Source organism: Mesoplodon bidens (assembly GCF_964165515.1).
Source record: "Mesoplodon bidens genome assembly, chromosome: 11".
In the NCBI taxonomy this organism is placed as follows: Eukaryota; Metazoa; Chordata; class Mammalia; order Artiodactyla; family Ziphiidae; genus Mesoplodon; species Mesoplodon bidens.
Window position 1 is genome coordinate 64,349,487 of NC_138167.1, and position 26,412 is coordinate 64,375,898.

The 26,412-nt window shown below is 42.9% G+C and overlaps 1 protein-coding gene across 5 annotated transcripts; it reads right to left on the reverse strand.

Moving 5' to 3' along the window:
* Positions 1-105: 105 nt before the first annotated feature.
* LOC308624752 (uncharacterized protein) lies at positions 106-26,068 on the reverse strand. 5 transcript variants are annotated; one of them, XM_081248371.1, is made up of 10 exons: positions 25,751-26,068; positions 9,236-9,317; positions 7,390-7,428; positions 6,470-6,513; positions 5,906-5,982; positions 1,625-1,690; positions 1,437-1,475; positions 968-1,156; positions 599-641; positions 106-264 (listed from the first exon to the last, which is right to left on the reverse strand). In XM_081248371.1, the coding sequence occupies exons 2-10, from the start codon at positions 9,259-9,261 to the stop codon at positions 143-145; spliced, it is 645 nt and encodes a 214-aa protein (XP_081104497.1). In that variant the 5' UTR covers positions 9,262-9,317; positions 25,751-26,068; the 3' UTR covers positions 106-142. The 5 variants fall into 5 exon arrangements, with proteins under 5 accessions (XP_081104497.1, XP_081104499.1, XP_081104498.1 ...); XM_081248373.1 differs by lacking the exon at positions 25,751-26,068 and adding an exon at positions 25,582-25,704; XM_081248372.1 differs by lacking the exon at positions 25,751-26,068 and adding an exon at positions 9,416-9,457.
* Between the last annotated feature and the right edge of the window lie 344 nt (positions 26,069-26,412).

Sequence of the window (26,412 nt, forward strand, 5' to 3'; positions counted from 1 at the left end):
AGTGGCAGGAGGTGGTGTTCCCGCAGCTTATTGGAACAGGGAGCGTGGATGAAACCACACTGAGTTTGTGGAAACTTGAGGCCCCTGAAAGGAGGCAGCCAGGCCTGCAGAAGCAGCAACTGTGGATTTATTGGATGTTTTGTCATTCGTGGCTCTGAGTCTTGGGGATGTCAGAGGCTGGAGACCAGCCCAGCCAGAGCTTCCTCAGGAGCTGGGGGACCCAGCCCCCAGGCCTCTCCTCCATGAGGTCCACCTCAGAAGCCTCTAAAAAGCACAAACAGACATGCCCTGTGGGTTCCTTGCTGGGAGGAACCTTTCCCCAGGGCCAGGTACACTCTGGTGCCAGGGGAGCAGGTCAGCGCTGATATAAGGCTAGGCATTCCTCCAGCCCACGCGCAGTGGCCTCAAGTCCTGCCAACCCAAGAAGGAAGCAGGAGGTAGCGGGGGTGCTCATCAGGAAAAACAATGCATCTGGCTATCTGGGTTTCTTCCCTCCCCTCCCTGGGGCAGGAGGGTCACTGTCTGTGGCCTCTGCAGGGTCACTGAGCTTAGAGAGGAGGGCAGCCCTGCTACAGCAGGGTGGGGTCAGTTGTCTTACCAGAAGTATATGCAGCAATCTCCTTTAGGACCTTTTTATTTTCCTGGGAAGGAAGAAGGGGGACGGTGGTGGGATGAGACAGGCTCTACACTGTGCAGATGGGGAAATAGGCCTCACTTCACAAGAAGTCAGGGGAGGCCAGGATTCAGATCTGCTCTCTGCTCAGGCCACGACTGCTCCTCTCAGCTCCTCACAGAGCTGTTGCTCGACTGAGATGGCAGTTTGGCTCAGTCATCTTGGGGGTGCCCCAGCCCCCGCCCCCCATTGCCCTCCTTCCCCAGGGCCTCTCCACTCCACCCTGCAGACCCCTGGGACCTCTCAGTAGGACCTATGCTGGGATGTCCCAGTCGAGGCACCAGGCTTCCTTACCTCCCAGCCTGGGGTCCCTGCCACCTCCTCCTCCTCAGATACCTCCTTCCCGGCAGGAATGGAGGAAGGAATGGGGCTGCCTGCTTCCTCTCCTGGGGACCTCATCTCCCCCTCATCCGAAGACAAGATATCAGTCTCCTCCTTGGGGGCAGCATCATTCGGTCCTCCTGTTGCCTTGGGGGTCATGGCCTGCAGGGAGGGACAAGAGGGCAGAATATGGGCAGAAAGGCCCCCTGATCCCCTAGCCCCTCTCCCTGTTCTCCACACCTGGAGTGTGTGTAGTTCTTTGTTTTTCCAGGGAAGCCCCTCCCTTCTCAGCTCATGCTGTGGTAGGGTTGTAGGTTTCCTAGAGGGGCCCTGCCACTCTCCCTGGGACCCCTGGCCATGAGCTGGGGCATCCCTGAGCCTCAGGGAGCTCTGACAGGAGACAGCCCCGGCCCCAGGCCCTTGCAGGGCAGGCCTCCCTTACCTCAGAGTCTTGCTTCTCCCCACTCTTGACTCTGCGTCTCTGCAGAGGGAAACAGGGGAAGTGACATTCAGCTGTGAGTGTCTGGGAGTCCTTCCCTGCCTGGCCCATCCTCTTATTGTGTGTGCCTACCGAGGGTGCCCAGGACAGCCACCCCACCCCAGGGGGAGAGGGGTCCCCAGCCCTTACACCTGAGTGGTCACAGGATAGCATTTATCCATCAGTCCCCACACTGGCCTTAAGGTCTCCCCTAAGGGCTGCATGACAAGGAGAAAGAGAGAGAGAAGGCAGGCTGAGGTGACATATTAAGGGCTCAGCTATGTACTAGTCCACTGTAAATGCCTGCTGTGAAGACACCTAAAGACTACCAAGGATTTAAGGAAAACTTCACACAAACAATAATTGATGGCTTTAGAAAGATAAACTTTGCATTTACAAAACAAGTATAGGCGCTAAAATAGAAATGTTCAAACAACAATCTCTAATTCTTCAAAAACAAATATGATATTATAATAGGAATTAAAAATTAAAAATCCAGTCAAATTGTAGAAGGTAAAGAATAGAGAGAAGAGAGCGGGAGGTCCAACAGCTAAATCATAGATCTTTCTGAAAGAGGGAACAGAGACAACAAACTGGGGTGGCAGGGAAAGATACCAAATAAATATGTTCATTTTTTTACCAAGACAATTTCCCAAAGATGAGCGACATGAGTTTCCAGAAGAGAAGGAATCGCCAAGTGTCCAGGACAATGGATGAAGGAGACCCACCCCAGATTATGCCATCAATAAATTTCAAAACACTGAGGATGAAGAGAACCTAAAAACTTCCAGAGATATGAAGAAAAAAGTCTGTTTTAGGAACTCAACTTTCATCAGACTTTTCAACACCAACCCTTCGAAGCCAGAAGAAAATGAGGAGCTTCAAAATCTGTCAGAAAATTATTTCTAGTCTAGAATTCTATACCTAGCCAAACTGAGTTAAATATGAATGAAGACCTTTCAGATATGTAGTATCTCAGGACGACCCCTCAGGAAGCAGCTGGAGCTTGTGCCCGCCCCCAAATAAAGAGTAACATCAGCTCCCACACGTGAAAGAAGTGAAGCACTCCCCACAGTGACGGTGAAGGGAGGTCCCAGGACAGCTGAGCAGCAGGCCTCAAGGACGTCCCGTCCAGATGGAAAGAGGAGGATGGAGGGCTCCATGAGATATGTCTCCAGGGAAACGATCATACGGATAAAACACCTAATTTGTCTAAGTGTATTGCAAGGAGATTAATTTTTTTGGTAGAGATTTTGGATGAATTAATTATAGGTACAGAGAAAACTAAAATTAAAAAAAAAGAGGAAAAAACAAAATTACACACAAAGAGTAGTTACAGTACACTACATGACTCAGGAATACTATTTACATAGTTTTAAAATGTAAACCTCGGGCTTCCCTGGTGGCGCAGTGGTTAAGAATCCGCCTGCCAATGCAGGGGACACGGGTTCGAGCCCTGGTCTGGGAAGATCCCACATGCCGCAGAGCAACTAAGCCCGTGCACCACAACTGCTGAGCCTGCACTCTAGAGCCCGCGAGCCACAACTACTGAAGCCCATGCGCCTATAGCCCATGCTCCGCAACAAGAGAAGCCACTGCAGTGAGAAGCCCCCGCACTGCAACGAAGAGTAGCTCCTGCTCGCCGCAACTAGAGAAAGCCTGTGCGCAGCAACAAAGACCCAATGCAGCCAAAAATTACTTAATAAAAAAATAAATAAACAGTGTAAATCCTCAATATTGATCTAAATAAAATTACAATACAAGCCTATTAGAATGATTAAAAAAAAGGTAAACGCTGGAAATGATATGGAACAAATGGACCCTCTCATTCATTGCCAGTGAGAATGCAAAATGGGTGCCAGCCATTTTGGCAAGGTTTTACAGTTTCCTACAAAACTAAATATACGCTTGCTGCATGACCCCACAATTCCACTGCTAGGTATTTACCTAAGTAAAAGGAAAACCTATGTTCACACAAAACTTGTACATGAACACTTACAGTGGTTTTATCTGTAACTGCCAAAAAACTAGAAACAATCCAAATGTTTCTTGCTTGGTGAATGGACAAACCGTGGTACATCCATGCAATGGACAACTACTCAGCAATAAGAAGGAACAAACACTGCTACACACAACTGGGTGGACCTCAAATGCCTTGTGCTAAGTGAAAGAAACCAGGCTCAAAAGACTACATACTGGGGAATTCCCTGGAGGTCCAGTGGTTAGGACTCTGTGCTTCCACTGCAGGGGGCCCAGGTTCAATCCCTGGTCAGGGAACTAAGATCCCACAATCCTGCTGCACAGCCAAATAAATAAATAAAAGACTACATACTGGATTTTTGTTGTTGTTGTTGTTTATTTATTTATTTAACTTTTGGCTGCGCTGGGTCTTTGTTGTAGCGCACGGGCTCAGTACTTGCCCCATGGCATGTAGAATCTTAGTTCCCCGACCAGGATTGAACCCACGTCCCCTGCATTGGAAGGCAGATTCTTAACCACTGGACCACCAGGGAAGTCCCTGGATGTTTCCATTTATATGACCATCTTGCAAAGGCAAAACTATGGGACCAGAAAACTGCTCACTGGATGCCAGGGGCTGAGAGTGGGGAAAAGGGTGACTATAAATGAGTATGGGGGAATTTTTTGAAATGATGAAACTGTTCTGTATCCTGGTTGTAGTGGCAATTATACAATTGCATACATCTGTCAAAACTCACAGAACTGCACACTAAAGAGGATGGATTTCACTCTGTATAAATAATACCTTAATTTTTAAAAAATAAGTGAAAAGAGCCCACTGTGTGGGAGAGGGACTTAAAAGCCAAAATGAGGACTTCCCTGGTGGTCCGGTGCTTAAGAATCTGCCTGCCAATGCAGGAGACACGGGTTCGAGCCCTGGTCCAGGAAGATCCCACATGCCGCGGAGCAACTAGCCCGTGTGCCACAACTACTGAAGCCCGCGCGCCTAGAGCCTGTGCTCGGCAACAAGAGAAGCCACCGCAATGAGAAGCCCGCGCACTGCACGAAGAGTAGCCCCCGGTCGCTGCAACTAGAGGAAGCCAGCGCACAGCAACGAAGACCCAACACAACCAAAAATAAATATATAAATAATAAAAATAAATTATTTTAAAAAGCCAAAATGATATAAAAGTCAGCATAAAAGCAAAAATGATACTTAAAAATTTTTAACAACTGAAGATGTCATTACTCAGAATAAAACATTTACAATGCCAAAAACTAGGATATAACTATACTGGAAGACTAGAGAAAGGTGAGATGTATGTTGGAGGAGGCAGTAAGTGTGCAGCTGTTACGAGAGCTAAATTCTCATCTTTCGTTGTAGGAATTCATTGGATAATGTTTAAATCTGAAAAATTAAGACAAAGCAGGATAAGCTTTCTATTTAGAACCATGGAGGCAAAATCAAAGGCTTCAGCTAGAAAATTGGAAGCTGGAAAGACTCCCACCCTGGGTTGTGGGAATCATGGGTGAAGAGGATTGGGACAAAAGACAGCTAGTTTTTTGTTTCAAGTCTTAAAACTTTGACTCCTTGAACTATGTATATGCATATCTTTGATGACAATACAACTTTTTAAAACGAAAATTTGGTTAATTAAAAAAAAAAAAGGAAGCAACACAGGGCTCTGTCTCTAAGGCACCTGCCAACATGGGCCTTATTAGGGGCTCTCCAACCTCTGAATAGTCCCTCCCTAAATATGTAGCACACACTTCTCAGTGTTGCTGGGTCACAGATAAGCTTATACCCACAAAAATCCTCTCTTCCCAATAGCACTAGATGGAGAGCAGGAGGCCTCCAGAGACCAGGTATGTGGCTCTGTCCTGTTACCTTGGGCAGCCTCGGTCTAGTCACTGTCCCTCTGGGAGCCTACGTTTCCTCCTCTATAAAGTGGGAGCTGCTGGGTTGCTGCGAGGTTTCAATAGATGGGCAACACCTAATCCAGCATGTGGCCCTAAGTGGGCATCCAGTGTCCATTTGTGTTTTCCTGACAGAGGGCTGGGAGGAGGGGCTTCTGCCATAGGTTCCTGGACCTGGGACATTAAAGAGGGTATGTAACCCCAGGCAGGTGTCCTGCTCACCACCACCCGATTCACATATGAGTGTTGAACCATATTCCAGGGCTACTCACATGCATTAGGGGTCACCTGTTCCTTTAGGTTTGTCTAGGTCAGTGCTACGGAGCCCTGAGGTGAGCTTACAGCCAGCCCATGGTGGGTGGGGCCTCTGTTTGACACTTTGCCAGGAACACAGGGAATTTCTCCAGAGCCCTCGCACTCTCTCTCTCTCTCTCTCTCTCTCTCTCACACACACACACACACACACACACAGTTGTGTGACCATTTGAGATCAAGGAGTATGACCTCTGTTTTTGCTACAGTGAGACGGTCCCTCTAAGCTCTGACAGAGGCCCTACCTGTGATGCTTCCCGAGTGATCTCATGGTCAGGGGCTGTCTTCCCCACACACCCCTGAAAATAGTAGTACACCACTCCTGCAGGTAGATGAAGAAAGACTAGTTAAAACATTTAAAAGAGTGATGTAATTATTTTTAAATGTCAGTATTTACAATATGCCAGAAATTATATCCTTTTAAACTATTTTAATGTGTGATGAAAGATATTAGATATTAACTTACAATGTGTGAAGGGATAGTTTTTCAAAAGGTATGCAAGCAAAAATTTGAAGATCACTGCTGCAGGACATTATTTGGTTGTATGCGTTTTTTGGTTTGTTTGTGGGTTTTGTGGGGTATGCGTGGGTTTTAGAGTGAGATATGGGTTCAAATCCCAGACTCACCATGAAGGTGCAGAGGGAAGAAAGGGGGAAAGAAGACCAGCCTTGGCTCTGAGCAGTGTGACCAGCCCTGGGGAGCCAGGCACATGGCAGTCTCAGGAGGGGACCTCTGGGAATCCCGGTGAGTAGCTGGAGACTGGGGTCCTGCCATCATCCCCAAATTACCCCAGCGCCCAGACTCTTACCTGCAAGAATGAAGATGTTTACTACATACAGGAACTTGTATAGCCTGGAAGGAAAGCAGAGCTGAGTTGAGGCTGGGGCCTCGTGCCCTCACCAGTGGGTGCTGGTTTTCCTCCCCAGTCCAAGCCCCAGGATCTATTCCACCAGCACTCGTCCAGTCAATACTTGTGGATGAATGAATCCATCAGCTGTAACAGGGCTCAGCCTGGGCTCCCTGCTGACTGGCCAGCATGCTCTGTGCCTCTGCCTACTGCTGAGAAAGCCAGACTTGGCGCCTGAAACCCACAAGGACCCCCTGACCCACTCCATTCTCCTTTTCTTCTTTACTTGTTTATACAGGTCCATCTTGCCTCTCCAGCCAGAAGGCAGGGACTTAGTCTTGGCTGGACATTCATAGTTATTCATTCAAGTGCTGGATTAGCTCTTCCCCCCAAAGCCCTCCAAAGCCCTCCCTACTCTGGACTGACAGATCCCACAACCTGGATTAGAAATATTATCTCTTTGTCCATCCTCCTCTTCTAGGACCCCTCCCTTGGGACAAACAGAGCATCATTAAAAAAAAATTTATTTTTGGATGTGCTGCGCTGCGCTGCATGCAGGATGGTTCCTTGACCCGGGCCTCCACAGTGAAAGCGCCAAATCCTAACCACTAGGCAACCAGGGAACTCCCTCAAACAGCATCTTGGCACTGCCAGGATGATGGCTCCCTGCCTACACACACACACACACACACACACACACACAAAGGCATGTCCCACCTGTCAGTACCAGGCCCTCCACTCTGACCCTGAGTCCCAGAGATACTATAACAGTCAGGGAAAAGAGAATATAGAACCCTATTTTCCCATCCTTGAGGCACCAAGTGAGGGGTCTCCTTTCCTGGTCTTTTGGGGCATGGTAACAGGGCCCATCTAAACTTTACCTCTCTCTCTGGCAGCACAGACCAAACACCATTTTCAGTCTAAGAAGAAAAGATGGCAACAGTCAATGCATCACATAGAACCAGGGTCCTGGTGTTCCTTTACTCTGTGGCTTGCAGGGATTGCAATGGGCTAGAGGCAGTTGGGGGAAATGGCAGGACCTCCATAAGCAGGGTTCATCCAGGGGAGAGCCTGCTGGTCACAGCTGGAGGCTAAACTCAGGATGGAGTGAGCTAGCACTAGGAGCTTGGAAAACGCTCAGGAGTTTCTCCCAAGACCTCAGAGCCCCAAACAAAAGCTGGTTTCAATGTCCTCAGAGCTGGAAAGGTAGGTCCCAGGGAATCAGGATGGGAAAAGCGGGGTTGGGAGAGGATTAAGGAAAAAGGTATAGCTCTATTAAACATTTTGTGTAAAATGACCCCAGGTGTAGGTGGCTAATTATAATAGTAAATAAAAATGATTAAAAACTAAAAACAGTTTAAAGTATTTTCTGTGTTATGCAGCATTTTTGGAATGATCTTGAGGGTTCTGGGGGAGATTCCCTAGCCGCCTCAGAAATTCCCTCTCTGTCTAGAATCCCACCTTCAGTGTCAAATTGCATATAAGCTGACACTGTGGTACAGTCAAGGTCTCCAGGGTGAGGTGGACCTCAATGTGGCCTGGTGAGCCTCTGCTTCCCAAGTGAGTTCCCCATTCTCCACAGGGACTATTTCTGAACCTCTCTTTAAACCTCCAGCCCCTCCTCTGCCTTCCTCACTTTCACCAGGGAACACACGCACTATCAGATGGGTGTTCCCTAGACTTTCTGCCACCAAACTCACCCATTCTCTGCTTCTCACAGGAGGGGGGCTAGCCCCCTCTCGTAATCCATGCATCTGGTCTTCTCATAGCCTGGGTGTTTGGAGGTCCCCTCTCTCACTTGTATATTCATCCTTTCCTTTTCTGGCTCCTTCCCATCAGTATTTAAACATATCACACTCATCTCTTCCACTAAAAACAGAAAGGCCTTCTCCCTTGAACCCATATCCCTTCTCCAGATGCCATCCTTATTGTCCCCAACCCTTCACGCCAGTCTCCTTGAGAGAGCTGAGTGCAGCACGTGTCTTCACCCCTCTTCACCTCTCCCTCACTCCACAGCCCACTTCAATCTGTTTCTGTCCCCATCAACCTCTGAAGCCTCTCTCACCAAGGTCGCCAATATGCTCCTAGTCACCAAATCCAGTGGGCCTTTTTCGGGCCTCAGCTCACTTCACCTCTCTGCAGGGAACTACAGCACCTCCCTTCATACTGAATTACCTTCTCTGAGAATACTGCTAGCAGTACACTCAATAGTAAGATTTTTCGTTATTTATAACTTGGTGTGAGCAAAGTTATCAGGCTTTTTCTGAGGGAAGTTTTGGAGGAGAGAAAATGAGTCCTGAGTGAGAGAAGAAGAGGGGGAAAGGAGGAACGTCAAGTAGAAAGGGATGCAGGACAGGCAGGCTAGGAGTCGTAAAGACAATTTTCACCTGCTTGGGTGGTTTATGGAGCGCAACCTTTTGAAACTGCTTACCAAATCTACCAAGCCTGATGACGTTAGTGATTTGCAGAGTATCCTTTGACCATATCAGTGTACAGGCAACCTATTCACCTCCCCTCAGGCTCCAGGACTGAGACTGAGAAGGGCACCGGAGGTCAGCTAAGTCTGGCAGTCCAGTGCACAGCCCCTCCCTTCCACAGGAGAGCACTGTCTGTGTGTGACATCATGTCTTAGGGGGCTTTATGACAGGACAACCTCTCCAACCTTGGCCAGAGTAGCTTGTCATTGCCTCAGGGTGGCTTTAAATCCCAACCAGTCAGAGAAAGCACCTTTGTAGGTATCTCTTTTGTTCCATTCAATGCCATCAATGCTGCTTTAGCACCTGCAATGTGCCAAGCTCTATGCAAAGTCCTGTAGGGACACAAAGACACAAAGGTGTGTAAGACTCAGTCTTGTCACATAACACAATAATCTTCTTTTTAAAATAAAAAACAAGAACACAGCCTGACCATTTCTAAGTGTAATCCATTTATTCTGCTGAGCTTTCATTCTGGTCCAGGAATAATGCTGAGGGGATAGAAAGGTAAACAGGACACACAGACTGCCCTCAAGGTGCTTGAAGAAGTCAAATAGACATCTTCTGATTCAAGACAATAGCTTTTATACCCTCCCCAAATTACTATAAATGTAACTAAATAATAATTACAAAACTATGGTGATTAGGGGCTTCCCTGGTGGCGCAGTGGTTGAGAGTCCGCCTGCCGATGCAGGGGACACGGGTTCGTGCCCCGGTCTGGGAAGATCCCACATGCCGCGGAGCGGCTGGGCCCGTGAGCCATGGCCGCTGGGCCTGTGCGTCCGGAGCCTGTGCTCCGCAACGGGAGAGGCCACAACAGTGAGAGGCCCACATACCGCAAAAAAAAAAAAAAAAAAAAAAAACTATGGTGATTAAAACTGAAGAATGCCTTAGTTTCACATACACATGAAATATTTACCAAGAAAGACCATATTCTCAACCATGAAACAAGTCTCTGTAATTTAAAAGATTTAAGTAATTTCAAGTACATTCTTTGACCACATGGAATTAAATTATAAGTTAGTAACAGAAAGATCCCAGAAAAATCCCCGAATAATTGGAAACTAAACAACACACCTTTAAATAATATATGTGTGTCAGATGTAGAGAACAAACGTATGGACACGAAGGGGGGAAAGTGGCAGGGGAGGTGAGGTGGTGGTGTGATGAATTGGGAGATTGGGATTGACATGTATACACTAATATGTATAAAATGGATAACTAATAAGAACCTGCTGTATAAATAAATAAATAAAATAAAATTCAAAAATAAGTAAATAAATGAATAATATATGTGTGAAATAGGGAATTCCCTGGCGGTCTAGTGGTTGGAACTCTGTGCTCACTGCCGAGGGCCTGGTTTCAATCCCTGGTCAGGGAACTAATATCCCACAGGATTTGCAGTGCAGCTAAAATATATATGTGTGTGTGTGTGTGTGTGTGTGTATACATATATATGTATATATGAAATAAAAAATCAAAAGGAAAGTTAGAAAGCATTTTGAACTGAAAGAAAAGAAAAAATATCAAAATTTGTGGGATGCAGCTAAAGCAGTACATAGAGGGAAATTTATAGCACTAAAACACCTATATTAGAAAATAAGAAATGTCTCTAGAAAACAAGCTTATGGTTACCAAAGGGGAAAGAGGGTGGGGGAGGGATAAATTAGGAGTTTGGGTTAGCAGATACAAACCACTATATATAAAATAGATAAACATGGGACTTCCCTGGCAGTCCAGTGGTTAAGGCTCTGCACTTTCACTGCAGGGGGCATGGGTTTCACTGCAGGGGGCGTGGGGGCATCAGGGAACTAAGATCCTGCATGCCACGTGCCACAGCCAAACAGTAAAAAAAATAAAAAATAAAAAACAAGGTCCTACTGTATAGCACAGGGAACTATAATTCAACATCCTGTAATAAACTGTAATGGAAAAGAATATAAAAAAGAATATGTATAACTGAATCACTTTGCTCTACACCAGAAACTAACACAACATTGTAAATCAACTATACTTCAATAAATAATTAATTAAAAAAGAAAATAAGAAATGTTTCAAATCAATGACCTCAGTTTCTACTTTAAGAAACTAGAAATGGAAGAGCAAATAAAAGCCAACATAAGCACAAGAAATTTTAAAAATCAGAGTGAAAAGAAATGAAATAGAAAACAAAGAAAAGAAAAAAGTCAATAAAACCAAAAGCTCAACAAAGTGTACAATCCTCTAGATAGAATAGATAGGAAAAAATGAATAAGATGCAAATTATCAATATCAAGAATGATAAAGGTGACTGATGCAGATTCTATAGATACTAAAATAAGGGAACGTTATGAACAATGCTATGTGGATAAGTTTGACAAGGTACATGACATGGACAAAATCTTTAAAAGACACAAAGTACCAAAGCTCATGCAAGAAGAAATATATAACCTGAATAACTCTATATCTATTAAAGACATTGAATTTATTTAACTTTCCCACAAAGAAAACTTCAGGTCCACATGGCTTTACTAGCAAATTCTACCAAACTTCTGAGGAAGAAATAATGCCAATTCTACACAAACTCTTCCAGAAAAAAAGGAGGAAATAGTTCCCATCTTGTTTTATGAGGGCAGCATTATCTGATATCAAAACCAGACAAAGATGACATGAGAAAACTACAAAACAACATCCCTCGGGCTTCCCTGGTGGCGCAGTGGTTGAGAGTCCGCCTGCCGATGCAGGGGATACAGGTTCGTGCCCCGGTTCGGGAGGATCCCACGTGCCGCAGAGTGGCTGGGCCCGTGAGCCATGGCCGCTGAGCCTTCGCGTCCGGAGCCTGTGCTCCGCAATGGGAGAGGCCACAACAGTGAGAGGCCCGCGTACCACAAAAAAAAAAAAAAGAAAGAAAAAATAATCCCTCATAAACATTGATGCAAATATTATTTACAAAATCTTAGCAAATTGAAACCAACAACATATAAAAAGATAATACATCATTACCAAAGGAGTTTACCCTCGGGAATGCAAGGTTGATTCAACATTCAAAAACCAATCAATATAATTCACCATATTAATAGACTAAAAAACAAAAATCATATGATTATCTCAACAGATGCATAAAAAACATTTGACAAAATCAACATCTGTTCCTGAAAAAAATCTCCCAGCAAACTAGGAGTAGTTGGAACATCCTCAACCTGATGAAGGACATCTATGAAAAACTTAGAGCTAACAATATACCCGATGGTAAAATACTGAAGGTTCTCCGCTTAAATTCAGGAATAAGGCAAGGATGTTTGCCCTCATTGCTTCTATACAACATTGTACTGGAAGTTTTAGACAGTGAACTAAGTTGAGAAATAGAAGTAATTATCCCTACACCATCAGTAAACCTACCACACTCCTGAATGGGGCAATGATGTCAAAGAAAAAGCATAATATCAGATTTCCCTTACCATGCCTAATCTAGTCCAGTAATCAACCTAAAATCTGATTTATCACTTGTTGATTTTTTTCCTGAAGTCAAATTGTATACTTTTAGTAACAGATTTCTAGAGTCAGAACCTCATGACTGCGATGATTCAGCCCTTTACCTGTATAACTTACAAAACCACTTGTGTTAACATTCTCTCATCAATTTATGCTGCAAATTGCAAACGAGACAAAAACCTCTCACTTGCATCTATATCATAATTTTGATCATTGATTAGACTAATGTTTCTCAAATTTGATACAACCAGCCATTAAATGATGATCACTTCTTTCAATGAACTACAAAGATTAAAACTAAAAAATAAAAGAGAGAAGTAAAAGGTAACCAGATTGGAAAGGAAGAAATAAGACTGCCTTTATTTTGTAGACAACATGATTGTGTATAAAATCCTGTGGGATCGTCCAAAAAGCTACCAGAGTTTAGCGAAGTGAAGGATATAAGATCAATATATAAAAATCAATTGTATTTGTTGTGAACCTAAAACTGCTCTTAAACAAATGTATTAAAAGTCAATTGTTCATAGCACTGAACAATTGGGAATTGAACTTTTAAAAATACCATTTATTATAGCATCAAAAATATGAAATACTCTGACAAAAAATATGTGGAAGATCTATACACTAAAAACTACAAAACATTACTGAAAGAAATTAAAGACCTAAATAAATGAAGAGATAAACCAAGGTCGTGAATCAGAAGATTCAAAATTATTAAAATGTGAATTCTACACTCAAATTGATCTATAGATTCAGTGTAATCTCAATAAAATTTTCAGCAAACTTTTTTGGTTGTTGAAATTGATACGCTGTTCCTAAAGTCCATATGGAAGTGCCAATGACCTAGAATTTTGAAAAAGTAAAGTTAGACAGTAATCAAGACAGTATGAGATTGCTGATGTCAAGATAGATGGAACAGAATAGAGTCTAGATATAGACCCATGTATTGTCGGTTGATTTTAGACAAAGGTGCAAATGCAATTCCTTGAAGTGAAGGAAGCCTTGACGCTTAAATCATATAATTTTAAATTGACTTAATGAGGTAAAAGTAACACAAAGGTTTCCATATGTATACATATCCTGGTTAAGATTTTTGAACATAAAGAACAAGAAAACATTAAGGCAGGAAAAAAAAAAGGTTACCTAAAAAGAATAAAGAATCAGAAATCAGAATGGCATAAGAATTACCACATGAAATACTAAATGTTAAGGACAGTGTAGTCATGTTCTACAGAGTTTTGAGGGAAAATGATTGTGACTCAAGAATTCTATGCTGAGCCAAGTCAGCTTTCGGTGTCAAGACAACAGAAAGGTTCTCAGGAGCCACTAAGGCCAGACATCAGACTGCCATCTGTGTACGGTGCCTCTCTCTCCTACCTCAAACAACAGAGGTAAAAGAAAGTAGATCTTTAAATAAATCCATAATAGCGCTGCAAAGCAAAATGTGGTACCCTGTTGAACCAGAAGCCATAAGGAATCTCTCAGAAATGGAAGGCAGGCAGGATGAGGTTGACAGAGGAAACCAAAGAACAAAATACAGGCAGGAGAATATCACTGTGAGAGGCAGAGAGTCCCTGGGAGTCTCTGTTGGTCAGAGTGACAGATCTGGGGAGCAGGAGAGAAACTTATTGGGATGATTGGTTTGGGGATTCATGTGAAGCAAAAAGACGACTGACTTCCTCTCTTTCCCCACCTGTGGCAAGCAGACAAAAATAGATGCATCAACCACCAGGTGAGAGCAATGATTGTGAGGGCCCTTGCTGGATGGCTGGTAACACCCAGCAGGAATGGGGACCCCCAGTATCCCAAAGTCTAACCACAAGTGTACCCTGCCTAGCAATGTCTTATCCTGACTCCACAGAGACTAATGCCACTTCACAGTAAATAAAACCATTCAAGGAGAATCCATCAGAGAATCTCAAAGACAGACTTGAGCACTTAGCCAGAACTTGCCAAATATTTGAAGAAAACCAACAGTAGAAAAGAGAGGCACAACACTATACAAACAAAAAAAACTAATGACTAAGGAAAAGAGTTAATAGAGAAAATCAAGAGACTTTAAAGTAAATATTAAAATCCTCAATAAGATAAGAGAGGCTATGGCACCATAAAAGTGAATTGTCTATTAGGGAAAAGAAACAGCTACAGTGGAAATAAAAATAGAGCTGATGTGGGCTTCCCTGGTGGCGCGGTGGTTGGGGGTCCGCCTGCTGATGCAGGGGACACGGGTTCACGCCCCGGTCCGGGAGGATCCCACATGCTGTGGAGTGGCTGGGCCTGTGAGCCATGATCGCTGAGCCTGCGGGTCCGGAGCCTGTGCTCCGCAACGGGAGAGGCCGCAACAGTGAGAGGCCCGCGTACCGCAAAAAAAAAAAATAGAGCTGGTGAAATCTCGGCTTCCCACTAAGACTTATCAAAGACTTAAAAGTTTCAGCCGTGAGGGAGTAGCTGGTATTGGATTTACCTTCCCACAATAAACAAACATAAAACATAAAAGGGGACAAAATACATTCAACTACTTATAGGCATGGAGAGCAACCAGTGCAGATTTTCTCCTGAGGGTACTTCCCTAAGTGTGACCTGGCGTGGTCGAGCCAAGACAGAGAGCAGAGTTCTTACTGGGTATAAGAGGCAGAGCCTGGGGTTTAGGGCTGCTAGTGTCACAGAATTTGAGGGTCAGGGAAGTGAAGTGGAGGTAATCATAGGCAAAGAGCCTGAAAGGTCTGAGTATAGATGTTCGAGTCCTTGGCCAACTGCTGAGCTGAGCAGATAAGACAGCGTAGCATAACAACTCTGGGGAGCTGAGAGCACATGGGGAAATTCAGAGTCACAGAGCGCTGGATGACACTGGAGACTGGGCCTGGCCAAAGGGAAGAGATTTTGGTGCATACTCCAGGCATTCAGTTAAGACTCCAGAAAAGCATCACCCTAGGAATAAGGACTGCATCTCCAACTATGGGCAAAACTAAAATACTTCCAATCAACTGAAATGTAAATTCAAGCCTCAAAGCCTGCCAAAACAAAACTTGATGTGCCTTTTTAATTTTTATGTGGTTTTTAAAAAACGTTTATTTTATATTGGAGTATAGTTGACTTACAATGTTGTGTTAGTTTCAGGTGTACAGCAAAGTGATTCAGTTATACATATACATGTATCTATTCTTTTTCTTGATATTCCTTTAGAGAAAAATTTACATAATCTACAACATATCCATGATGTCCAGCTAACAATAAAAGTTACTAAACTTTGGGACTTCCCTGGTGGCACAGTGGTTAAGACTCCACGCTCCTAATGCAGAGGGCCTGGGTTCAATCCCTGGTCAGGGAACTAGATCCCACATGCATGTCACAATTAAGGAGCCTGCGTGCTGCAACTAAGGAGCTGCTAAGCCACAACTAAGGAACACGCCTGCCACAACTAAGGAGCCAGCAAGCCACAACTAAGACCCAGTGCAACCAAATAAATATTTTTGTTAAAAGTTACTAAACTTATAAAGAAGGAGGAAAAATTAACTGATAATTAAGAGATAAACAGTCAAAGAAGTTGACCCCGGGATAATCTAGATATTGGAGTTAGCAGATAGGGGCTTTTAAAAATGGCTATGATTAGCATGTTAAAGAAAATAGACAAAAAGATAGACAAAACAGATGAAGAGCTAGAGTAATTCAACAGAGAATTCACATCAGTAAAAAATCAAATAGACACTGTGGTAGGACAGCCTCTAAGATAGTCACTAATAATCTCCACTTCCTAGTATTCACTTGACTGTGGTCTGGATTAATTGAATAAATTTGGTAGAAGTGAGATGTCACTTCCAAAATAAGTTTACAAAAAAGACTGTGGCTTCCATCTTGAATACTGTATTCACTTTCACTCTCTGAACACTTGCTATGGGGGAAAACAGTTGCCTTATAATGAGGCAGCCCTGTGGAGAGCCCCAAGTGATGAGGGCCCAAGGCCTGCCAACAACCATGAAGTGGATGCCACCTCACGCTCTCTTCCCCAGCCCAGGTGAGCCCTCAATGATACCACAGTGCCAGCTGACTGATGACCACCTCATGAGGGACCTTGAGCCAGAGGCACACAATTAAGCCTCACATGGATTCCTGGTCCATAGGAAACCATGAGATAATAAATGTTTGTTGTTTCAGTTGATAAGTTTTGAAGTAATTTGTTCATAGCAATAGATAACGTAGACATTCTAGAACAAAATACAATAGCTGACATTAAGAACTCACTGGACCAAATGGGTTAACAGCAGACACAGCAGAAAATAGAATTAGTGTGGGGAACAGGTACAAGATGCTTTGTGAGTAACAAATGCTCTGTTCTCTGATCCCCATCCAAAGGTCTTGAGTTTCTCTTAGGGTCTGAATATACATACACATACTATGTGTAAAGCATTCTATGTTCCCTGTTAGGAAAACTCAGCAGTATAAAGATGTCATTTTGGGGGGGGCCACACCCACAGCTTGTGGGATCTTAGTTCTCCCACCAGGGATTGAACCCACACCCTCAGCAGTGAAAGTGCAGAGTCCTAACCACTGGACAGCCAGGGAATTCCCAAGATGTCATTTCTATATTCAATTATAATCCATATTCAATGCAATCTCAATCAAAATCCTGATGATATTGTATTAATTTTTTGTTTAGTTTTTTGTTTCCAGTTTTACTGAGAAATAATTGACATACATCACTGTAAAATTTTAACACATACAGCATGATGGTTTTATTTACATATATTGTGAAATAATTACCACAGTAGGTTCAGCTAACATCCATCTTCTTATATAGATACAATAAAAAGGAAAAAAATTTCTCCTTATGGTGAGAACTCTTAGGATTTACTCTTAAGAACTTTCCTATGTATCATAGAGCAGTGTAAGCTATAGTCATGTTGTGTATTACATCCCTAGTACTCATTTATCTTAAAACTGGAAATTTGTACCTTTTGACCTCCTTTCTCTAATTCCCCCTCCCTCTACCCTCTGCCTCTGTGACTCTGGTTTTTCTGTTGTTGTTGTTTTTAGATTCCACATGTAAGTGAGATCATACAGTATTTTTATTTCTCATACAGAGACTTATTTCACTTAGCATAATGCCTTCAAGGTCCATCCATGCTGTTGCAAATGGTAGGATTTCCTGGTTTTTCATGGCTGAATAATATTCCATTGTATATTTAGACCACAACTTCTTTATCTGTTCATCCATCAGTGGACACTTATGTTGCTTCCATGTCTTGTCTATTATAAATAATGCTGCTATGAACATGGGGATGCAGATATCTTTTCAAGTTGGTGTTTTCATCTCCTTTGGCTACATTCCCAGAAATGAAATAGCTGGATTATATGGTAATTCTAATTCTTAATTTTTTAAGGATCCTCCATAGTGTGTTTCATACTGGCTGTACCAATTTACAATCCCACCAACAGGGCTTCCTTTTCTCCATAACCATGCCATGATTTGTTATCTCTTGTTTTTTTGATGATGGCCATTCTAACAGGCATGAGGTGATATCTCATTATGGTTTTAATTTGCATTTTCTCAATGACTAGTGATGTTGAGCATCTTTTCACGTACATGTTGGCCTTTCATATATCTTCTTTGGAGAAATGTCTATTCAGGTCCTTCGCCCATTTTTTAATTGGGTTATTTGGTTTCTCTGTTCGTTTGTTTTGCTACTGATTCTTTACATACTTTGGATATTATAACTAAAATAAAGGAGAAACCTTGAGAGTAGCCAGAGAAAAACAAATCTAGGACCTATATGAGAAAAATCAATTTGAATGACAGCTAATTTCTCATTAGAGGCCATAGAGGCCAGAAGGAAGTGACACAATACTTTTCAAGTGTTGAAATGTCAATCCAGAATCCCATATCCATTGAAAATATCCTTTAGGAATGCTGGGGGAAATCAGGAAATTCTCAGATGAAGAAAAACCAAGAGAATTTGTCACCAACTGATAGGCTCAACTGACTTTTTTTTTTTGGAGGTAAAATTGGTATATTATTTTATGAGTTTCAGTTGTACAACATTATAATCTGATATTTGTATACACTACAAAGTGATCACCACCAAAAGTCTAGTTACCATCCATCACCATACAATTGACCCTCTTCACCCATTTCGCCTACTCTCCAGCTCCCTTCCACTCTGGTAATCACCAATCTGTTCTCTGTATCTATGAGTTTGTTTTTGTTTTATTTGCTCATTGTTTTTGCTTGCTTTTTGTTTTGTTTTGTTTTGTTTTTTAGATTCTACATGAGTGAAATCATATGGTATTTGTCTTTCTCGAGATCCATCCATGTTGTCACAAATGTCAAGACTTCCTTCTTTTTTCCTTTTCACTCTTTTCTGTTCTGTTGATCTGTCCGTTCATTTTTTATGCCAATACCATACTGTTTTGATTATTGTAGCTTTTAACTGAATTGTGATAAGGGTGCAAAAGCAATTCAATGGAGGAAAGCTGGCTTTTCAACAAACGGTTCTGGAGTAATTGGACATCCATAGGCAAAAACAAAACAAAACAAAACAAAACCCCTCAATCTAAATCTAACAGCTTATATGAAAATTAACTCAAAATGGGCCATGTACTTAAATGTAAAACATAAAACTCTTAGGAAAACAATCATAGAAAATCTTCTGGACCTAGGGCTAGGGTTCTTAAATTTGACACCAAAAGCACAGTCCACAAAAGGAAAAAAATTATAAATTGGCTTTCATCAAAATTAAACACTCCTGCTCTGTGAAAGACCGTGCAGAAAAGATGAAAAATCAAGCTACAGAGTGGTAGAAAATGTTTGCAAACCACGTTATCTGACAAAGAACTAGCACCTAGAACATACAAAGAACTCTCAAAACTCAACAGGTCAACAATTTAATTAGAATATGGGCAAAAGACATGAAAAGCCATTTCACTAGAGAACATATAAGATGGGAAATAAGCACGTGAAAGGATGTCAACATCACTAGCCATAAGGGAAATGCAAATTAAAACAATAATGAGCTATTCCTACACATCTATCAAATGGCTAAAATTAAAAAGTTGCTTCACCAAAAGCAGAACAGGAACTGGGTCACTCAAATATTGCTAATCAGAATGCAAAATGGTACAGCTGCTCTGGAAAACAATTTAATAGTTTCTTACACAACTAAATATGCAACAAACACATAACCCAGCAATTGCACTCCTGGGCATTTATACTAGAGAAATGAAGACTTGTGTTAACACAAAAGCTGTACACAAATACGTACAGTTATAATAGCCCCAAACTGGAAACAACCCAGATGTCCTTTAAGGGGTGAATGGTTAAACTGTGGTAAATCCATACCATGAAATACTACTCAGAAATAAGAAGGAATAAATCACTGATACATATATCAACCTGGATGAATCTCAAGAGAATTATGCTGAGTGAAAAAAAAAGAGGCCCATCCAAAAGGTTGCATACTGTATGATTCCATTTATAAAACATTCTTCAAATAACAAAATTATAAAAATGGAGTCCCTTTATTAGGGAGGGACTAAGGAAGGAAAAGGATGACATGAGGGATCCTTGTGGTGATGGAAATGTTCTGTATCTTGATTATATCAATGTCAGTATCCTTGTTGTGATGTAGTACTATTGTTTTACAATATGTTACCATTGGGAAAAACTGGGTAAAGGGTACATCTGACTTTTCTGTGTTATTTCTTATACATATGAATCTATAATTATCTTAAAAGCTTAATTTAAAATGTGTAGTATAATACAGGGAAAATTATAAAAGCTGCTTTCCCTTCCCTATAGGGGCCAGAAAGAAAAGGCTGAGTATAAGGCGTGTGGCTGTGTATCTTAGCCCTGATGGATCAATTCCTGATACCTCCCCCTTGCTTTTGCTTCCATCTTGGGACCCTATGATCCCATATACCACTGGAACCCAAAAGACCCTCTGCTCAAATCTCTGACTCTAAGGTGGTGGTCTCAGGAAGAAGGATGCAACCATTTTAGATAGAAGAGCTTTATTTTAAATCAAGGCCAAAAGTGGGGTGAGAGGAGGGATGGAGTAGAAGAACAACACCGAACCCACGTAAAAAATTCTGGGAGCTGGGACTTCCCTGGCAGTCCAGTGGTTAAGATTTTGCCTCCAGTTCAGGGGGTATGGGTTCGATCCCTATTCGGGGAGCTAAGATGCCACATGGCTCGAGGCCAAAAAAACAAACATAAAACAGAAGCAATATTGTAACAAATTCAATAAAGACTTTAAAATGGTCCACATCAAAAAAATCTTAAAAAAAAAATCTGGGATCTAGTTCTCACTCCACTACCAACAGCACAAGTATCTTAAATGCTGAGGTCTTCAATTCAACCCAATTTAACATTCACTGGGCACCAACGACAGTGGCGAGAGGTGGCTAGGGGTAGTGGTTAGTCCTTAACCTATATGTACATCAATGTCCCCTACCACAAAAAAGTAATATTCTTTTCTACAGAAAATTGACATTTAAAAAAAACCTTGGGTTAAATGTTCATAAAATCACCTTTAGAAATCTCTATTTTTACTAATCCATAACATAATGTAAGTAAAAAATGGGGGCTTAAGATGCAAACACAGCATCTAGGCAATCCCCTGGGTGCATTCCAACCCTCCCACCTCAACAAGACTACCACCCTCCACTGGTTCTTGGTCACTAGGATCTACTCTGTAAATGTGTTGTAGGGATTGAGGCTAAAGAAAGTTAACAGGATTCTCATAATCTGATTAGTAGGCAAAGGAAAGAAAACTGACATTTATCAAACATCTGTGTGAAGCAGACACTCTTCCAGGCACTTCATAGTATATACATTATCTCATTTAATCCTCTCAACCCTGTGTGGTAGCCATCGTTATGCCCGTTTTACAGATGCGGAAACCAATGTTCATGGAAGAAAGGTAACATACAGCTTGTAACTGCTATCAGGGACTGACAATAAATTCTTTTCACTCTATGCTACATTGCCTCTAATTTTAGAGAGGACATTTATTTTCTGTACTATGCTGTCCTGTCCAATTTCCTAAAATCAATGCTTTTAATAAGGACAAATAGGGTTTTTTCCTTTTTTTAAGGTGATGAAAGGAAGAAGACATTATTAAAATACACTGGACTTCACACATTTGAAAAATCATCAGACCTTTTTTTGGCTGCGCTGTGTGGCATGTGAGATCTTCGTTCCCTGACCAAGGATCGAACCCACGCCCCCTGCATTGGAAGCGCGGAGTCTTAACCACTGGACCACCAGGGAAGTCCTGAGACCATTTTTTTCCAACAGCTTTATTGAGATATAATTTTCATACCATAAAATTCATTCTTCACCCATTTTAAGTGTACAATTCAATAAATTTTAGTATATTTACAAAGTTGTAACTATCACCATGGACTAATTTTAGGGCATTTCCATCAGCCTAAACAGAAACCTTATGCTACATTTACTCCTCATTTCTACTCAGCTCACTAATCTACTTTCTGTCTCTATAGATTTGCCTTTCCTGAACCCTTCATACAAATGGTATCATACTGTATTGTTGTGTGTCTGTCTTCTTTCACTGAGCAAAATGTTTTCAGGGTTCATCCTGGCTGAAGACTTTTCTATTGTATGGAGGTACCATGTTTTGTTTATCCACTTAAAAATTTTTTTTTGGTATATCCAGTTGATAGACTTTGGGTTGTTTCTACTTTTTAGCTATTGTGACTAATGCTGCTATAACAATTCACATACAAGTCTTTGTGTGGACAAACATTTTCATTTCTCCTGGGTAGATACTAGGATTGGAATTGTTGGATCATATAGTAAGTCTATGTTTACCTTTTTAAGAAACTGCCAGACTGTTTTCCAACGTAGCTGTACCATTTTACATTCCCATCAGCAACGTACGAGGGTTCCAATTTCTCCATGTCCCCACCAACACTGACTGTTGCCTGTTTTCTATTTTAGGCGTCCTGGTGGGTGAGAAATGGTATCTTACGGTTTTGATTTGCATTTACCTAATGAATGTTGAGTGTCTTTTCATGTATTATTGGTCATTTGTATCACTTCTTGAGAAAAACAGCTATTCAAAGCCTTTGCCCATTAAAAAAAAATTTTTAAAGGCTATTTTTTTTTTTTTTTTTTTTTTTTTTTTTGCGGTATGCGGGCCTCTCACTGCTGTGGCCTCTCCCGTTGCGGAGCACAGGCTCCGCGGCCATGACTCAGGCTCAGCGGCCCAGCCGCTCCGCGGCACGTGGGATCTTCCCGGACCAGGGTGCGAACCTGTGTCCCCTGCATCGGCAAGCAGACGCTCAACCACTGCGCCACCAGGGAAGCCCAAGGCTATTTTTTAAGAGTAGTTTTAAGTTCACAGAAAAACTTGAGTGCAAAGTACAGTTTCCATATACCCCTTGCCTTGCCCACCCTCCAGCCTCCACCACTACCAACATGCCCCATCAGAGTGCTATATTTGTTGCAATGGAAGAACCTAGATTGACACATCATTGCCATCCAAAGTCTACAGTTTACATTCGGGTTCACTCTGTGGGTTTGGACAAGTATATAATGACATGTATTCACCATTATAGCATCATTCAGAATGGTTTCTGACCTAAAAATCCTCTGTACCTATTCATCCCTCTTTCTACCCTAGTCCCTGACAACCAATGATCTTTTTATTGTCTCCATAGTTTTGCCTTTTTCTAGCATGTCATATAGCTAGAATCATATAGTATGTAGCCTTTTCAGATTGGCTTTTTTTTTTTTTTTTTTTTTTTTTTTTTTTTTTTTTTTTGCGGTACGCGGGCCTCTCACTGTTGTGGCCTTTCCCCTTGCGGAGCACAGGCTCTAGACGCGCAGGCTCAGCGGCCATGGCTCACGGGCCTAGCCACTCCGCGGCATGTGGGATCTTCCCAGACTGGGGCACAAACCCGTGTTCCCTGCATCGGCAGGCAGACTCTCAACCACTGCGCCACCAGGGAAGACCCAGATTGGCTTCTTTCACTTAGTAATATCCATTAAAGTTTCCTCCATGTCTTTTCATGACTCATTTCTTTCTAAAGCTCCAGAATATTCCATTGTCTGAATGTACCACAGTTTATTTATTTGTTCACCTCCTGAAGGTCTCCTTTGTGGCTTCCAACTTTTGACAATCATGAATAAAACTGTTATAAACATCCATGTGCAGGTTTTTGTGTGGACATAAGTTTTCAACTCATTTGGGTAAATACCAAGGTGTGTGATTACTGGATTATATGGTAAGAGTATGCTAGTTTTTTTTGTTTGTTCGTTTTGGGGTTTTTTTGGCTGCCCCTCACGGCATGTGGGATCTTAGCTCCCGGACCAGGGATCGAACCCAAGTCCCCTGTGGTGAAAGCACGGAGTTTTAACCATTGGACTGCCAGGGAAGTCCAGAGTATGCTAGTTTTGCAAGAAACTGCCAAACTGTCTTCCAAACTAGCTGTATTCTCACCAGCAATGAGAGTTCCTGCTGCTCCACATCCTCATTAGCATTTGGTGTTGTCAGCTTTGCTTATTTTTAAATTGGGCTATTTTTTTTTGAATTGTGTCTTTTATATATTCCAGATACAAGTCCTTTATGGAATATACGATTTGCAAATACTTTCCCCCAGTTGTGAGTTGTTTTAGAGACCTTTTTTTTTTTTCAATGAATAAGAATATTAAACACTAAACTCATGACAGTGGTTACTCCTAGAGGACGCAGGAGCATGAACCAGGTTAGAATTACACAGGTAGGTATCAGAGGTAGAGCGCAGACTCTGGCGTCAGCTACCTGGGTCTCAACCAAGTATTGTCAAGTAACTTGGCCTCTGTTTCAGTTTCCTCATCTGTAGAATGGGTATAACAGCACCTATCTCACAGGTGTGTTTCAAGGCTTAAACAAGTTAATGTGCCTGGAGAATGTGAAACAGTGGTTACCAGGAGCATGGTACACATTACATAAATCTTAACTGTACTACAACTTCTTGAGGTGGGTACTGAAGTTCAAAAGTTCCCATTCTACCATGCTTTATCACTTACATATGTTACATGCTTTTTTTAACTTTTGGGGAAGGCTTTTATTCTTGGTTTCTATTTCTTTCCACTACCCCATCTCACAGTTACCACATTTTTATATTTCAAAAGTGCTTTCTTAACTAGTGTCTAGTAGATGCCTTTAACAGCAGGCTATAGATACATTGTCTCATTTTATCATCTCAGCTCTTTTTTTTTTTAACATCTTTATTGGAGTATAATTGCTTTACCATGGTGTGTTAGTTTCTGCTTTATAACAAAGTAAATCAGCTATACATATACATATATCTCCATATCTCCTCCCTCTTGCATCTCCCTCCCACCCTCCCTATCCCACCCCTTTAGGTGGTCACAATGTTACATGCTTTCTTTTCATGCATAATTCATTTAAATGTACAAATACATTTTAAACAATAATACAGGGAAAAAAATCCAAATTTTTACCCTTTAAAATGGGTAAGACTGGTCTAGATGCAGGGCCATCCCCCATGCTGGCTGGGGTTCCAGAGTTAAGCTCAGCCCTGACCCCTGCTCCTTCCCCAAAACTCACAAAGTATCTATCAACTGCATTTTCAGAAATGACCAATGGACTCCAGGCAGGAGTCAGTTTGGGGCAGAACCTAAAATGGCAAGTGACCTAGGCTGCACCACCTCAGTTTCCTCACCTGTAAAATGGGGATGCTAACAGTACCTACCTGATCTATGAGATTAACTAAGTAGAATATCTACGCAAGGCCTGACATGTTGTTAGCTGTTATTTTTCCCTTTACCCTTCCAGGCTCCCCTTGATGTGCAGAGATATCCTCAGTAGAAAAATGCTGGGAAAGGGACTTCCCTGCTGGTCCAGTGCTTAAGACTGTGCTTCCACTGCAAGGGGAGCGGGTTCAATCCCTGGTGGGGGGACTAAGATCCCTCATGCCCTGCAGCAAGGCCAAAAAAAAAAGAAAAAAAGAAAAAGAAAAATGCCAGGAAAGAGAAAGGTACCCAGAATGGACGACCTAAGGTTCCTTCCAGCTCCAAAATTCTGGGCTGTTTTTCATAGAGATCCAGAGTTTGGGATGAAAACGTCCCCGTCTAAGATGGGGCTGATGATATAACCCACCTACCTGGGCTGTGGAGAAGGGCCGAGAAGCTCAGAAGCTCAAGGCCAGGAGAGCGCTTTCACGTCTCTACCCCACTTCGAAAGAGTTGGTTTATAGGGGGGATAAAAGTTATTGCGGAAAAGCCGCAGAGGTGCCAGGCCAACGCCACAGCAGCCCAGGCGCCATTACTTGCCTCAGCAGGGCCCACGGCCCGAGCGCGGAAGGAAGATCCACGACGTGCGTGCGGATGGGCGTTACCACACCAGCGCCCGGGGCAGTTCGCGGGCGTCACGCAGTGGGCGCCAGACAGCAGGCACGCGCCAACTCGAGGCACAACGGCTGGCCTGGGCCCGAGCGCCCCCTGGCGGCGAGGTCGGGCGACCGTTAGGACGTTCAACGGCCGAGCGTATAAGATTCCGCAGGTGAGCCTGCGCAGCCTCCACCTGCCTCTCACACAGAGACGGAGAGAGGGAGAGACAGAGGGAGAGAGGGGGAGAGGGAGAGAGGGGGAGAGGGGGAGAGGGAGAGAGGGGGAGGGAGGGAGTGGGAATGGGAGGGGGGAGAGGGAGAGGGGAGGGGGAGAGGGAGAGGGAGAGGGAGAGGGAGGGGGAGGGGGAGGGGGAGGGGGAGAGGGAGAGGGAGAGGGAGAGGGAGAGGGAGAGGGAGAGGGAGAGGGAGAGGGAGAGGGAGAGGGAGAGGGAGAGGGAGAGGGAGAGGGAGAGAGAGGCTTCTCAGCCAATCAGAGAGCCCCATAGCCTTTATCCCGCCCACCAGTAGTTTAGGGGCGGGACTTTAAGTTTTAGCCAATGAGAAAAAAGATTCGTCCCTCGGCCGGACTTAGGGTTGAAACGGGGT

Excerpts from the sequence above, each read along its gene's own strand:
- LOC308624752 (XM_081248371.1), bottom strand. The coding sequence starts at position 9,261 with ATGGAACAAAAGAGATACCTACAAAG. Across the intron at positions 5,983-6,469 it reads AAACATCTTCATTCTTGCAG|GAGTGGTGTACTACTATTTT; the intron begins GTAAGAGTCTGG and ends ATCTACCTGCAG. Across the intron at positions 1,691-5,905 it reads TCACTCGGGAAGCATCACAG|CCCTTAGGGGAGACCTTAAG; the intron begins GTAGGGCCTCTG and ends CTTGTCATGCAG.